This window comes from Postia placenta, assembly GCF_002117355.1.
Source record: "Postia placenta MAD-698-R-SB12 unplaced genomic scaffold POSPLAscaffold_11, whole genome shotgun sequence".
NCBI lineage: Eukaryota > Fungi > Basidiomycota > Agaricomycetes > Polyporales > Adustoporiaceae > Rhodonia > Rhodonia placenta.
In genome coordinates, this window is record NW_020169842.1 from 658,868 (window position 1) to 673,194 (window position 14,327).

Here is a 14,327-nt window from a genome sequence, read left to right on the forward strand (position 1 = left end):
AGTGCGGGGGTGCGTAGGTTAGATCCTGACAGCCACGTGACTGCGCTTCCGATTTCCCCCTTTCCGATCCTCTGGCGTTTCCGGGCTCTGCATAAAATAAATCGCGTTTTCCGCATCATTTTGCAACTAGCAGTAACGCTTTCTAATCTCATTCCAGCTGGCCCCCTGTTCCGCAGTTGCCCTGCCTTGAGGTCTGGTTAAGTGGCGACATTACATCTATCTGCTTACTGGTACCTAGTTCTCGATTCCAGCACAGACAATGTTTTCGAGTCTCCAGCGCGTGATTGGACCTGGTATCATCCGGCGCTCTTCGAATCATCGAAGATTCTCAAGCGTATCCGTGCACTCTGTCTTTCCGGCAACTCTGTATCGCTTCCAGGTATATCGCGAATCGAAATTGTTTGACAAAAGCCTCGGCGAGGATGAATGGGATCCTGAGGACAGTGTCGAAGTTCAGGCAGATGGATTAGTCCATCCCAAAATAACTTTGGATGGTATGCTACGAATACACATTCCACGTTGAACTGCCACTAAGAGGTTACACTAGTCTCCAACGGGGCTCTTTTCATGCCAAATACACACTTCATGCAAGAAGTGACCCGAAGGTCGTACGATTACTATCTTGAAGGGTTAGATGATGGCAAGCCGGCAGAGAATCCTCATCTCTTATGTATCCATAAAGGTTCGTCCAGCTACTATTGAGACGGAATCGGTTACATAACTACATGCAGGAACTGAGCTACCGGATACGCTTTTGCTTCACCGAGAAAGAGATTCTCGCTTTTCACTTCAGCCATCGCATCCAATGCCATTAACTGGTACGCTCAAGCCGTTATCGCCAAACTTGCAAATCAGCTAACTTCGCTCTACAGCCCTGAACAAGACTCTTACCGAGTTCTACATTAAAAATGGTATCATGCTTGATCCGGACAAGTGGCTCGAGAAGAATCCCTACCACGAAGCATCTTTTGATAATTCAGCGGAATGGATGAATGAGTAGTAGACGACTGGTCCCCGTCAGCCCGGGACTCCTCAGGCTCCTAAAACCAGCCCCACTATAGCATTCTTCGCTGCTACATACGAGAGGCCAACCATTTAGTGTTATATACCAAAAATGAAATCACATGATTTATCCGAAAGTAGTAGAGTATGTGAGCCATCAAAATAGCCGAATAAGAGAAAGACGAACGCTATAGAGTGGCTGGTTTTAGGAGCCTGGGGATTCCTCGGGAAGAAGCTTATTCTATCGTCGATTCATCACACAAGCAAAGCATAATAGGCCAAAAGTGAAGCTGCATTCCAGGGGAGACACAGTCTATAAGAGACTACGTGAGCGAACGGGCATGCTGCGTAGCATCGCTAGACACGATCCATCATATATCATTCCTTTCGCGATGTCCTGCTTCTATAGCATCCGATTCTTCATGCGGACTCGGTCGCTGCGGGATATCGCTGCAGCCATTCTTCCTTCGTGAAACATTGTGCCTTTTTGTCAAGGAAGTCGGTAATCTTGGCGTTCAGTTCTAGGAACATCAACAATCTTCATATATCAGTCCTAGAGTAGCAGTCTCACCATCTATTGACATCTCCTTCCTTGCCTGCAGTGAATAATGATCCCCAAACTCATGGACCAGAATGAGATCTTCCGGAAGTTCAGTTCCTGTCTCGCTTCAGTATCACTTGTTGTTCTTGTTTAATCGTGCCTGACGAACCTGTAGGGACAGCGTAGACATATATTGTTGATCCCCTGAATGTGCGGACGAGGTTCTGCTGTGCTGGGGAATTTGGGCGCATGGAGGCACCGTTGGGCCCTGGGACATTTAGCTATTAATCATCTCGCAACGATAGCGTTACTCACATTCGTATGTAGGCGGATCAAGGGCCTTCGGCTTAACCTTGCCCTTTTCCGTTAGGAGGTCGAAGCTGCGCTGCGGTCGAAGGGGACCTTCCATGGCACGGAGACGGACAGCTGGGCCATTGTTCAGACGAAACAACTCCTTCGGGATTCGAGTAAACGAGGCCAAAAATCTGTTGATCGACATAGTGAGCTGGACCAGGCGTTAACTCAGCGTGTTCAGACAGTCAGATAGAGCGTTGACAGGTATTTGGGTGTGAAGAAAAGAAAAAATGTGTTGTGGGCAGAAATCCTGGAGGCCGAATTCTGCCAACTGCCGGCAGAACGGCAATTGCCACCCCTGGCAGAATATGGCAGATTTCAGGCGGGGTTTACACTCAATCATGAACGTGGCGATGGTATTTGGCCACAGACCTTCGCAGTTTTGCAGCAATAATGTCTCCAAAAACGGCTAGTTTAACCCCAGAATAAGGTCCAGGTAGGGGCTATAGCGCGTACTTACCATATTGGGAAGTACATCTGCCACCTTCTGCCACCCTCCGAAATCTGTTCTGCCATCTGCCATGGCAATTGCTTGGTGGACAAAAATACCTGGCAGAGTGGCAGACTTCTTCCAACAACACTAATTACTAGGTGCATTCAACATTACCGCTTAAATCTCGTTGGAAGAGAAGCGATTTTTCGCTGCTTTTGAGCGCCCAAATGTGGCTGAAAGTCGCTGAAAGCGTCGCAGATGACTAAGCGTGATGAAGCCATGATCTGATCACGTTCTCGGCTCGCGAAGGGCTGACCAGCCAATCATTGTGGCGAACCATGCAAGCGTGACAGCCTAAGCCAGAATCTGCGAGCGCTTGCGATCTAGCCGTGTCCCACGTCGATCTAAAGGTTGCTTACTTGGCGCTGTTCGAGGAGGGCTCAGATTCTGCTCGCTGCTTTTGGTCGCTCAAATGTCGCTTCTTTTCCAGCAAGATTTGGGCGGCAACTTTGAACGCACCTACTGATGAAAGACTCAAGCATCGGGTGTAGCCGAACGAGAGCGCACCGACAATGCTACACCAGCTCGGAGACCTGTGGCAGCTCTCCCAGTGCCGCATGTCTACTACTTCATCAAAGTCTTTGATATGAAGCAGCAGATTCCGCGCACAGCGGGCTCGTATATCTCACGGATAAGAATGTCTGGCGACTTGGTCCCTCGAGGGATCCTCCATCTGAGCATTCGTTTCCACAGTCATGCTATGCAGACGCCTTTTGTGAGGCGCCATTGTGTATGTCGACAATGCGTCTATCCATGCAATAGAATGACGAGAAAGGGCTGATATGTTGAGCACGACTGCACTTGAAATAGAGTATATCGATTACCGAATGAGACTCAACAACCTCTCACGTAGTCCCTAGGCTTCAATGAAACACAGGTATCCTCTCATTAATATGCATAGGACTCCTGATCGGCGCTGCCTCGGCTGAATATATATCACTCAGACCGACCTCCGGTCTCGAAATCTCAACTACACGCCATTTGGGACGATGAAAATCAGAACCGACAACATTTCTCGTATCATTCATTCTAACTCATGGGGATTGCCATGGGGGATTTTTTGACCCGACTCCTGCTCCGTTCATACGGAGCTCCACCCACTTGGCTCCGAACGAAAGCCAAGCTAAGGCGATGTGTCTAGACCGAAAGCTGGGAGTAAGAATTTCCAGAAAGAGTGTCCATGCGGTGTGGAATATGCTCGTAATTCTGGTCGACTAGTTATGGATATGAGACGCAGCTGCAGCTGCAACAGGTTGCGGTACGATCCTAGGCTGTGCAGCAAACTGAGAGCCGCCAGGTAGAGGCCGAAAAGTTAGCATAGGTTTGGCCGCAGCAGCTGGCCGTCCGCTCAGCTTTGAAGAACCACCGCCAGGACCACCGAGACCAAGAAGTTTGCTCTTCGTGACCGGTCTGGCCGCAACCTGTTTCTCACGCGGAGTAGGCTTAGAGACCGAGTTCGCCGGTTCACCAGGCCTTGTGTGGATGGTAGACCTCCTGTAAGTGTCATCACGGGGAACGGCAGGGTCCTGGACGACCTTGACAACCGCCATCTTTCCTATCCAGCTCAGCGCAGAGGACGTCAGAGGCGGCGTGCAGCCATCGTTTCGGCATAACCGAGCAGGCCACAGACGCACCCACCGGGCATCAAATATCAATGCATCGCACACTCTTCTCGAGAACTCTCTGCACGCACCGGCGACTCAGCTCGTCCAGATCGCAGGATCAGCGATCGATACTCAGCACTCAGTACGAGTGTCGGTCGGGCGGGGTGGCGGGGATTCGCGAGGCCGCCCGTGCAGCCTGAGCGGGAAGGCAGCGGGCTTCGGGCACGACCCGGAGCAAGCCTCTGCACGGCACCGGTGCCGCAGCTCGATTCCTCGTGCGGCGGCGATGGCGACGGGCGGCAGGCATGTAGATAGATGCACGACGTACCAGCACACCTGCAGCCAAAGGAAGAGCGAAGCAGCTGAGCGTCTAGCATGTCGTCGCTTGTGTTCCGTCTCGAGCATGATGCAAGCTGTGTCCCTGACAAAGCTCTACAAAGAAAGGACGGATGACGAAGTACACACCCTGCACCATCACGCAGTCTCTTCGCTGGCACGATCCGCAGAGAGGCACGGGCAAGAACGCGTAGAACCACGAGAAGACGCGTCGGAGGAAGGCTTCTAAACACACCGCTGTCGCGCCGCCGCAATGAATCTGACAGCCGCTGACCAAGCCGGCTACTCGGAGTAGTATGCCTCGTGCACGCACCCAAGTGAACAGGAGGCTTGAATTTGAGGCGTCGCAAGAGTTAGAGGCCTTCTGGAAATGCACCAGGACACAAGAAGTCTCTGCATCACACCTGAACGAATTAACGAACCCTGGCATTGATGGCGGGATGCACCCGCTCGTCGTGGCAGCGCGATGAGCAAGGCCGCGTACCAGGCCGATCATCAATGGTCCCGGAGATCTGCTGTATGTTCGGGCTTCCATGGCGCAGGAGCTCTCGTACGCGAGGGGGCGGCGCGCCGACACACAGAGTTTGATGCGCATAAATCATGAGTGATGCGAAGGCAAGAAGAACAGGCCTTCGACATCTCCGCCTCGGAACAACGATAGGAGTGGCCCCGGTGCCGCACGGCGAGGCCTTGGGGGAGAGGAATCAATAGAGGGCTTCGCGTCAATTTGCCCAAGAAGGCCTGTCGGCCGTATACAACCTTGACGTCAGGCGCCGCGCCGACCGAACAGTGGCGCATTATGACAGCGGGTGATCTGGGCATACTTACACGGGCAGAGAGGGGACTGCCCGATGTGAACTAAGCATTTAGACACCGGGCGACGGCACGCAAGCCAAGTGCTGACGGCGGTGCCTGCGGCGGCCCCGATGGCATCTGCATCTGATCGCATTCGGTCAAGGGGGGCGTACGCCTTCCGGATGCTCCAGGAAGCGCCGATTGAAGTGTATCAGTGGCGCGCATGAATCGTGTGGAGTGCGTGCATGAGGTGCAGAGTGGGGACGTCGGACGCACGGAGGGGCGAACTGTGAATTTCTGCCCCGAACGCGACGGCGGGCGCCATGTCAGCGGTGTCACGGGCGGCCGCCTAGAGTTGTTGTAAGGGGACGAAGAGAATGGGGCGAGGTTATTTGACGAGGGCTCCATAGCCACCAGGGCTGCATGAAAAGATTTTGAAACATACTGGACCAATGCCGCGGGAGGCCAGAATGGGTGCGGGGTGGGCGGGAACAAGCAGAGCCAAATATTGGCGGGATGTGATCTGTACGTGACACCCAGGCGAAATCAATCTGCCGTGCGAGTTTCGATCATTCATCTTCGCTCTATCAGAGCGGCGCCTGGCCAGCGCGCGCAGGGGCATGCTCTATCGCAGCGGTTATCGTTCATTTCACAACACGCCGGGGATGGTCCGGGAGCTTCTTTGAAGGGGCACTAAGCAGCCTGGCCTGCTAGAAGAAGGCGCACCCGGGGAAAGGCCGCGTCCTGGCGTGCGATATTGGAAGGCAAGACCCATGGCGATCTGCGTGACGGGGGCAGACACGGCGGACGTGACGCCAGACAATTGCAGGGGGTGACAGGCAGGGGGAGCACGGGACACCCGAAGAAGTAGGCAGGCAGCCTTCCCTGCAAGAAAAGCAACCTTCGCTGCCATCGCTCGTCACGCCGTATGTCGCGTCTTCCCGTTCGGATTATCGTGTCCCTCGGCCCTCATATTCGCGTGCCCATGCCCTCTGTCTCTCGACTACCTCCTCCCTCCTTCTCGCTAGTCCCGCTGCCCAAGGCCGCCCGCCATGTCTCCCGCCGCATCCTCGTCGTCGTCGTCGGCGGCGGCGCCCAAGCCCGTCCTCGTGTCCACCCCGCTGGCCCCCGGCGTGCCCGCGCCCCAGCCCGCGCCTGTTCAATCGCAACCGAAGACCGTAGCGCTCAACTGCAAGGGCCTCCGCTCCCTGCCCGTGCGTGCCCCGTCCGCTATATGCGCCTCCTTCTGACGATGCGTGCAGTACCGCCTCGCGCACCCGCCCTCCGTGCGCGGCAAGCTGTTCTCGCTCAGCATCGTGCCGCGCTTCGAGGTGCGCCTGGACGACATCCTCGACCGCAAACACCTGCCGCCGCTCGGCCTCAAGGACTTTGAGGAATGGCTGCTCTTCGTCGAGCAGGCTGCCGAGAATCTGTGCGCCGTGTTCGTTGCGCCGCGTGGGCTCTGGCTGACTTCCCGCAGCTACTTCATCCTCTGGCTGCGTGACTACACGCAGCGCTACTCGGACTGGGTGCGCTGCACGAAGCTCTCCCGCAACTCAACATACGGCGCCAACCCGCGCCGCGAGTACCGCACTACGTCCGCGCTCCCTCAGGCGAGCCCCGAGCTGATGTACTCGTATATGCGCGCCAAGCGCACGTTCCTGACGCCCAACGGCCCCTTTGAGCTGGACGTCCCGAGCGAGGTGCTCGCGCCGTTCCACACACCGTCAGGATCCAAGAGCGCGTGCAGTCTTACGGAAGGCCAGGATGGCACGGCAAGCGAACACGCGCACACGGCGTGGAGTGGGACGACGTTTGCTTACGGATCACCATATGGCTACGACTTTGCCGGCTTCGAGCGTGGTGAGTGGGCTCTACTTCTCGTCGACGTGGGTCGCTGAACGCTGCCGGCAGAGATGGCCAACGCGCCCCTTCCGCCAGACCCGGCTGTGTTCGGGGAGCTCGGGGAAATCGTGCGCGAGATGCTCCAGCAAAGTCTCGACCGCTTCGTCCTCGCGACGTACAATAATGTCGGCACGCCACGCGCGGTCTGCGGCAGTGCCGGCGGCATGTTTATTAGCCTCGTCGGAAGGTGACTGCATCTGTTGACGTGATATATTGCTTGATCTGATCTCAATTTGACTAGTGTCCCGCTCATTGTCAACTTCGTGACGGGTGGTTCGCGATGGTGGAGACTGGCCGCACTTCCCGGAGTGTGGCTCGGGCTGACGATCTTCATCTCTGCGATGTATGGGGTACGTAATCCGATTGACGCTAGCTGCAGATCTCAACCGGTCTGACGGTGTGCACAGGTATGCATGATGATCTACGTGTTTGGCGACTTGCGCCAGCTCCGCTCGTTTGAGCTGGTACGTCCGCCAATCTCGGCGCCTCAGCCGCACCCGTCGCCGTCGACGTCCGTCGCATCGCTCTTCCAGCCGAGATCTGCACCTATGGCCCCCGGTGCGCCTCCGTTCACCCAGCTCAATCCCTTCCGCCGCACGCAACGCCGCTCGATTCCGGAAATCAGCCCGCCGATGGCTGTCGCTCGCCCGCAATCCATTACCTTCGTCGGTATCACGGACGTCAGCGAGAGAATAGAGGCCGGCCCTCCAAAGCTGCACCTTATCACCCCATCGCCTATCTCACGTTGGTCCGAGGAGAGCGGCGTCCGTCCACCTCAACGCGCACTCACGCGCGGACCGCGCCGCCCTCGCTCTGCCGAGCGTGCCGTCTCCCGTGCTTCCACTCTCGCATCGATCTCTGATGCGGAGTATACCGACGACGAGGACGACGAGTGCGCGCATGACAGCGGCTATGAAGAGTCGGACTGTGAGTCGGACGACGCGCCCCAGATTGAGATTTCGGACGCGTACTACGACGAGCACCCGTCACCAGAGGGCCCTGCGACTGCGGCTTTCCAGGGCCCACGGGGGTTCGGCGCACCGCTATGGCCCGACTATGTTGCTAGTGACGAAGACGAGCTGAACGCGACAGCGGCATTTATTCACCCATTTTCGTACGAAGACATCGCGCGTGAGAAGGAGGGCGACCTGGAGGCGCAGACGGGCCGGGCAGCGGCAGCACGGCAGCCGGTAGACCCGTTCGATTTTGATGCGCTCCCACCGAGAAGACCACGCTTCGCAAACCCAGGACGGCACCGTAGCGTACAGAGCCCGACCTCGACGTGGTCCTCGCAGCACGGCGAGAAAGTCCCAGAAGCCCCGCATGCGGTAACATTGTCGCGAAAAGATCTGATCAATCCCCGCAAGATGCTGAGCGTGTGGCAGAGCAAGTGCAGCCCACAGAACGTCGTGAAAACCCACATGGAGAAGGAGAAGGAGAAGTGTGAGAAGGAAGGGTGGGGTATCGGGTGGGGTGTGGCTTCGTCCCCCGCCCCGCGCAGCCCAATTGCGTCGTCCCCGACCGCGACGCTGGCGGGCTCTCCGGTGAAGGCGGGCTCATTCACATTCCCAGCTGTGTCCCCGACAAGCACGCTCGCACCCGGGAGCATGTCAACGACGACGACGATGCTCGCGGCGTTGTATCCGGAGAAGGCAGAGAACGAGAAGATGGAGACGCCGGGGAAGCAAATTACCACGAAGGAGGTTGTGGACGAGAAGCCGAGGGAGCTGAAGACGGCGACCGCGCGCAAGATCTCGTGGCGCCAACGATTCAAGGCCGTGCAGGCCGTGCCTGCGTTCGCGGTGCCGCTGACGCCGGTGCTGAACCCGGTGGTGACGCGTGCGCAGTGGGAGATCGTGGTGCGGAGTTCGATGATCGCTTTCGTGATCGCTGCGCTGGTGGTTGGCGGGCTGACGGGCGCGCCGGTGCCGTATCAATGATATGTCGTAGGTGGTCGTGATTGGTGATTTCCTGGCGAAGACGTCAATGCGATTCGGTATCAGTGTCGTCGGTGTGTTGTTGTTATTTCTTGTCGCTCCTTGCATTGACTCTTGTTGTCGTATACGTTACGCTTTCCGTTGCTGTTGCTGTTGTGTATTGTCCCCAGATCCTTCCGTAATTCTCCCGCTGTTCGCCATTCCTCCCCTCCCCCTCCCCATTCCTCCGCGTGTCCCGTCTACACATGATGACCACTTGCCCCGCCGCGGGCCCCACTTGTTGTAGCTCTCTGCCGCTTGTCGGTATGTACTTGTGCCCCGTTGTGTCGCGGGTATATTTTTTCCACCTCTCGCGACGCACGTTCTTTGTAGTAGACTTGCAGTAGTTTTCTGGTATTCTTTTTGTCTTTTATTTTCGCGAGAAGTGGCAACAGGTGCTAGTAGTATACTTGTTGCGTACATACTCGAGCTTGTGAATGAAGCTTATGGTGATACACGTGGCGACGCTTCACCCGGCGGCGCCGTCCCAGATACAGAATGTCGACATCTCGGCCACGCACTATTACAACCCCTTCCCGCACGTCGTCCGTGCCGTCGCAGAGTAGCTCAACGGTATTGATCGTCTTGGGGACCTCGAGTTTCTTATCGAGTCCCATGAGCGCGCTGCGCACATCCTCATTATGGCTGTCACCACTGCAGGTGCTGACGACGCCGCGAACTATGCTGCCAGCTCGTCCACCCATCTACTCACATTCCCCTCCTGTAGATGTAGATCCATATGTACTTAGTATTACTAGTAGAGCAGTAGCGTAACACACTTGCAGCGGGCGCAGTTGGAAAACCCCCGAACTTCCAGTTGCTCCGGGGTATTTTGTACACTGTCACATGTGCACATACAAATGATTGAGCCTCGGGTGTCTAAGAACTCCCTGGATGTCCGAGGAGCTTTGGAGTCACTGCGGCGATGCCCAGTGCTGGTCTAGGGCTCGTGGTCTGACGCACGCCGCTGCTCGTCTGTTCTCTGTACTACAAGCCCGTCGCAAGGATAGCATGGATTTATACGGCCCAAAACAGCGACTATGAGTCGACTGCTGAAATGACGGGCTTCGGGGTTCGCGCTGTAAGCCACGAACAAAAACACCGCCTCAGGCCGCAGCATTCGAAATAAAATACACGAGTGCTGAGCGCTAAGGTGCAACTTGGCACAACGGTGGCGTATTACACAAACGGCGGCTTACGTAAGGTGACGATCAGTGGCGTTCAGTATCTACGAAGTGCGAAATGCCCCACTGAACTAAATCCGCGATATATACACGATTTCTAGCACCAGCTTCATTCGAAAAATGGGGCGTACGGGTGCGATATATATCGCTGCATTGTCAGACGTGGAGCTCAACCACGCATATGGTGCATCTGTGGCCTCGCTGTAGTACTAAGTAGTTACCCCTTTGATGCGGTGTCACAACCTATAGTATGTAGCATCCAGATTTCAAGGTGGGCCATTTTCTCCAATCCCTGCTTGTCTGGTCTGCTCAGAATTCTTTTTCTCGAGCCTTACATGGCGAGTATAAACGAGACTCCAACCGACAGAGACACAGCTGATTCTCCAGAGTCCATGCGGAGCCAACTTAAGGGATGAGAGAAGATCCGGCCATCCCACCCGCCGACGGGCGTTGCGTATCCGACGAGCACATGTATTCAATGTCGAAACAGTACATCAGACGAATTTGATTGATACATACTCGAGACTGATACCAGCTTAGTGCGACGTATCTAGAACATAAGGGAATTCACAGTCTCGATCAAGCGAGCTTCACCCTGCGTGGCAGCGGGAGGTACTTCGAATGGTGCAAGGCCGAATAGGCGTTGGCCATCTAACGATTTGACGTCGTTTGCTGTTGCACGTCCAATGAATTTAGATTCTCCTTCGCCGCCAGGGAAGTCGCTAGACATGGATACCGTCAATGAATACTATTGATGTAGTGAGGACAAAACGTACGGAGCAGGAAGACCGTTGAGGAACGCAGCACGTTGCTCACGAAGATATATAGCGCTACAGGCACATAAGCAATTCGGATGATCAAGACAGCAGATAAAACACACTTTCGGTGGGTAAGGGGAATGGCCGGGATATAAAGCACAGATGAGTCGCCTTTGCCGTTGTGCTCGCCTTCGACGGCGTGCACCGTATCGCAGTGCCCTGGTTGATAGGCAAGTGCATTAAGTACGGCAGTCCCTGAAGCCAAATCCACTACGGCACGTACAGAACACCTGATCCCCTGGCGCTACCTGCGGGATGGACAGAAGCGTCTTGTCAAGTCGGAGGTGCGGGTGAGTGCGTTCGCTCAGTTCCTGCGTCTTCATCGGCGCGCATCCGTGAAAGACCGTACTTTCAAGGTCAAGCTCCCAGTCCTCGGCCTTCAGCGAATGCAGAGGTGCACCTGCCTGCAGGCGGAAGAACGGGCGGAGAAGGACATACGCCGCAGTCAACGAGAGCAGTGGGAGTACGCGTAGAGTGCCCTCGCCGGGGCCGGTATGAGACAGGGCTGTCCAGCCTTGCCAAGGGCGGAACACAGAGCAGTTACCGCTGTTGAAGGTAAATTCTGAGGGAGGTCGTATCTTCATGAAGTCGAAAGTTACGCACCCTGAGTCGTTCACGTCCTGCTTCCAAGCCAAGCGCGGAGCAACATCAAATGGATCATGGGAGCGCCAGCCCTCCCCATCCTCGCTCTCCAGTATGCGGCCAAAGCACGCACGGAAAGCAGGGTCCTCCCACCGCTCGTCGCTTCGCCCCCAATCAATATGGGGACCTAAGGTAAACACGCTGGGCCCCGGCGGGCGGATGCGCAGGCGATCGAAGTACGAGATTGGCGTGCGCAAGCTCACGGCCTCGAGAGGCGATACGGACTGAGATGACATGTGCCAGAGCGATAGGAGCGCTCTCTGCGTGGTGAGGAGTGCCGGGTGAGTACGCGCGCGGATTTGAGCCGGGGAGTTGTAAAGCTCATAGAACACAATCCTACCGGGCGGACCGCCTGTAAACATTCGAGAGACATCGATTTCAGTATTCATCAAGTGGAGCAAACAACACGGCAAAATGCGGTGCAAATACTCACCCCGAACTCGTTCGCTGTTGGCTCTGACATAGCTCTTGATTGACTCTTTCCAGCCGAGTGCTTCCTACAAGCGCATCAGCTTAAAGCTTAAAGACCGTGCTCGCCGTAAGGGTTATACCTCTTCAAGAACGCCTCCCTTTACGATAACCACACCTCGTTTTTTGATGTCCTTCACCTGCGCCTCGGTCAAACCGCGCTCAACATCGGAGTATGACACCTGGGGGATCAGCTGTTACACAGGTTATCAGTATTACATAAAGCGCTGTGTCCAACCTGGAAAGCAGACCTACATTTGCCCCCTTCTCTGCAATTTCCTCTACTGCCCCCTCCAGCTCTCGCAAAAGGCCCTGCCAGGAGTGAATCATTTTGTCAGGATCGGTGCATATCTGGCGCTTCAGTGCGGCGAATCGGTCAGGGAGTATCACAGGTTCCCCTGAGAACGACGTGAAGACATCCATGATAGTGCCCTCTTTCCTGTTTGCCAAGGTACTGCCCACTTCAAGGTGGGCTTCCCCAACCTGAGCTGCAGCTGGGCTCACAGTCGCGTATAGGCGCGAGCGGGGATGCGCAGCGAAAGCTCGACTGGTTCTTGCGAGGGTAGCAAACATTTTGACCAGTGAATGTGAAGGAGCACAGGATACCTTGAAATCAACTGGGGCTCTTTAAAACCGCTTTCGCCCCTCAATTGCGCATGATATTATTCAACGGCAATCAAGGTCACCGTAGGCTGGGCAGTAGGCTTAGAGGTTGAGCGTCCAATCGGCGGTCGGCCTCGAACACTGATACATGGGACTTGCTGCGCGTCCGATTACGCCGAAGTTTCTCCGTAATCGCCGTCACGTGAGACGCGTTTTGGACCAATGGCATTATCAGCGAATGCTATCATGTACAGCGTCTATCAGCTCGAGAGAACGGACGGGAAAGAATATTCAATCACCTACTGTGCACATCACCCTCTCCAGTAAACGAGTCGAAGGTTGGCAATGTTTATCGCGCTTTACGTGGCTTTTTCGTATCTCCTGGCCGAAATACTGTGCTCTCAAACTGTATCCTCCCTGTAGCCACCAGTCGCCGCATTAACAACTCACCGAGTGCGCTCGCGGATTTGAGTATTCTGCCTCTATTTGCGAGCACCGGCAATGCTGGCTTTCGATCAGACACGCTAGTGCGGACTCAAAGATCATCACTACAGCAGCGATCATGCGTGAGTGACAACAGACGTTTTGCAGCTGTCACGAGCACGCCTGCGGTCAACTCGTTGCCAGGATCTCCGCTATCTCGCGTACGGCCTTGACGTAGACCTCCGGGTCACCTGCACGAGACCTAGAGGCAGTGTATTTCATGGCGGTAACGTGAGCGGCATCTTGTGGAGCAGCTTCGAGCCTGGAGTGGGAGCACCGCGGATGCCTGAGCAAAAGACGCTAGTTAATGAATGTTTATGCGCTTCAGCTAGCCCTACGTATCAGGTGCCTTTACGCACCTGGTGTGAGACCACCATATAGACTGTTGCATCCCGTCCGATAATATATCTATGGCGTAATGGTCGACATCATCCCACCCGACAGGCTGCCCTTCATCTTGTATCCTTCGAATGACCCAAGGCACCTTTGAACGCACTGTTTGCGATGAGGACAAGCAGGTCGGTCTTGGTACAAGTTGGTAGCTACGTGATCGTATGAATACCCTACCAGACATCAAAGTAAGATTGACGGAGGATGTGTGCACACTTTCAAATCATTTTGACTGGCAAGGTCGACGTAGTGTTGCTCATTGAAAGCACATGCCCAAACTTAGAAACGCAGGTCAGCCCAAGGCATTCTCCATCAATATTACTTCTGCCTACCTGATGATCGAGTCTTCCCGCTTTCAGAATGGACCAACCATGCTATGTATTGTGACCGTCCTCCCCAAACCAAAAACATCATAACATTTGAAGTTGCCTACGCGAGAGAGGTTGATTACGACCTCGAGCCTACGCCGGCCGCGCGTTTATCTGTAGTACACACATAATATCTTCACATCGGAAGCTGCATTTGACTTCGTCAAGCTTGGACTTTGAGCGCGTGGCGACGGCGAAGCGCTGGATGGCTACGGATATCCATGCTATCTCTTACGCGTTGGAACCTGGGATTGTGGACCGAAGGGACACTGACTGGAAACATACTTGGGGACCTGACGGGCGTTGTTGATCCAGCGGTCACGAGCCAAGATGAAATAATATGAACACGTCCGTCGTACGGCCTT

General features: G+C 55.2%; 5 protein-coding genes across 5 annotated transcripts; 2 read left to right on the forward strand and 3 right to left on the reverse strand.

The window, feature by feature from the left end:
• Positions 1-259: 259 nt before the first annotated feature.
• On the forward strand, positions 260-1,000 carry POSPLADRAFT_1048298 (hypothetical protein; the record flags this gene model as incomplete). The annotated part of the gene is made up of 4 exons (XM_024479485.1): positions 260-494; positions 548-682; positions 732-818; positions 873-1,000. 4 exons carry the CDS (start codon positions 260-262, stop codon positions 998-1,000), a joined length of 585 nt encoding a protein of 194 aa, XP_024336623.1.
• A 422-nt stretch (positions 1,001-1,422) lies between these two features.
• Positions 1,423-2,094, reverse strand: POSPLADRAFT_1183540 (hypothetical protein; the record flags this gene model as incomplete). Its single annotated transcript, XM_024489011.1, has 4 exons — positions 1,859-2,094; positions 1,713-1,811; positions 1,574-1,660; positions 1,423-1,523 (listed from the first exon to the last, which is right to left on the reverse strand). Exons 1-4 carry the CDS (start codon positions 2,040-2,042, stop codon positions 1,423-1,425), a joined length of 471 nt encoding a protein of 156 aa, XP_024336624.1. The 5' UTR covers positions 2,043-2,094.
• A 1,510-nt stretch (positions 2,095-3,604) lies between these two features.
• Positions 3,605-3,940, reverse strand: POSPLADRAFT_1035359 (hypothetical protein; the record flags this gene model as incomplete). The annotated part of the gene is made up of 1 exon (XM_024477075.1): positions 3,605-3,940. The coding sequence occupies one exon, from the start codon at positions 3,938-3,940 to the stop codon at positions 3,605-3,607; it is 336 nt and encodes a 111-aa protein (XP_024336625.1).
• A 1,782-nt stretch (positions 3,941-5,722) lies between these two features.
• Positions 5,723-9,572, forward strand: POSPLADRAFT_1070895 (hypothetical protein; the record flags this gene model as incomplete). Its single annotated transcript, XM_024482415.1, has 8 exons — positions 5,723-6,339; positions 6,388-6,988; positions 7,040-7,217; positions 7,272-7,380; positions 7,438-8,955; positions 8,981-9,041; positions 9,254-9,270; positions 9,450-9,572. The coding sequence occupies exons 1-8, from the start codon at positions 6,178-6,180 to the stop codon at positions 9,570-9,572; spliced, it is 2,769 nt and encodes a 922-aa protein (XP_024336626.1). The 5' UTR covers positions 5,723-6,177.
• A 1,168-nt stretch (positions 9,573-10,740) lies between these two features.
• POSPLADRAFT_1048300 (hypothetical protein) lies at positions 10,741-12,541 on the reverse strand (the record flags this gene model as incomplete). Its single annotated transcript, XM_024479486.1, has 8 exons — positions 10,741-10,912; positions 10,967-11,020; positions 11,071-11,167; positions 11,232-11,554; positions 11,612-12,002; positions 12,084-12,147; positions 12,202-12,312; positions 12,374-12,541. 8 exons carry the CDS (start codon positions 12,539-12,541, stop codon positions 10,741-10,743), a joined length of 1,380 nt encoding a protein of 459 aa, XP_024336627.1.
• Between the last annotated feature and the right edge of the window lie 1,786 nt (positions 12,542-14,327).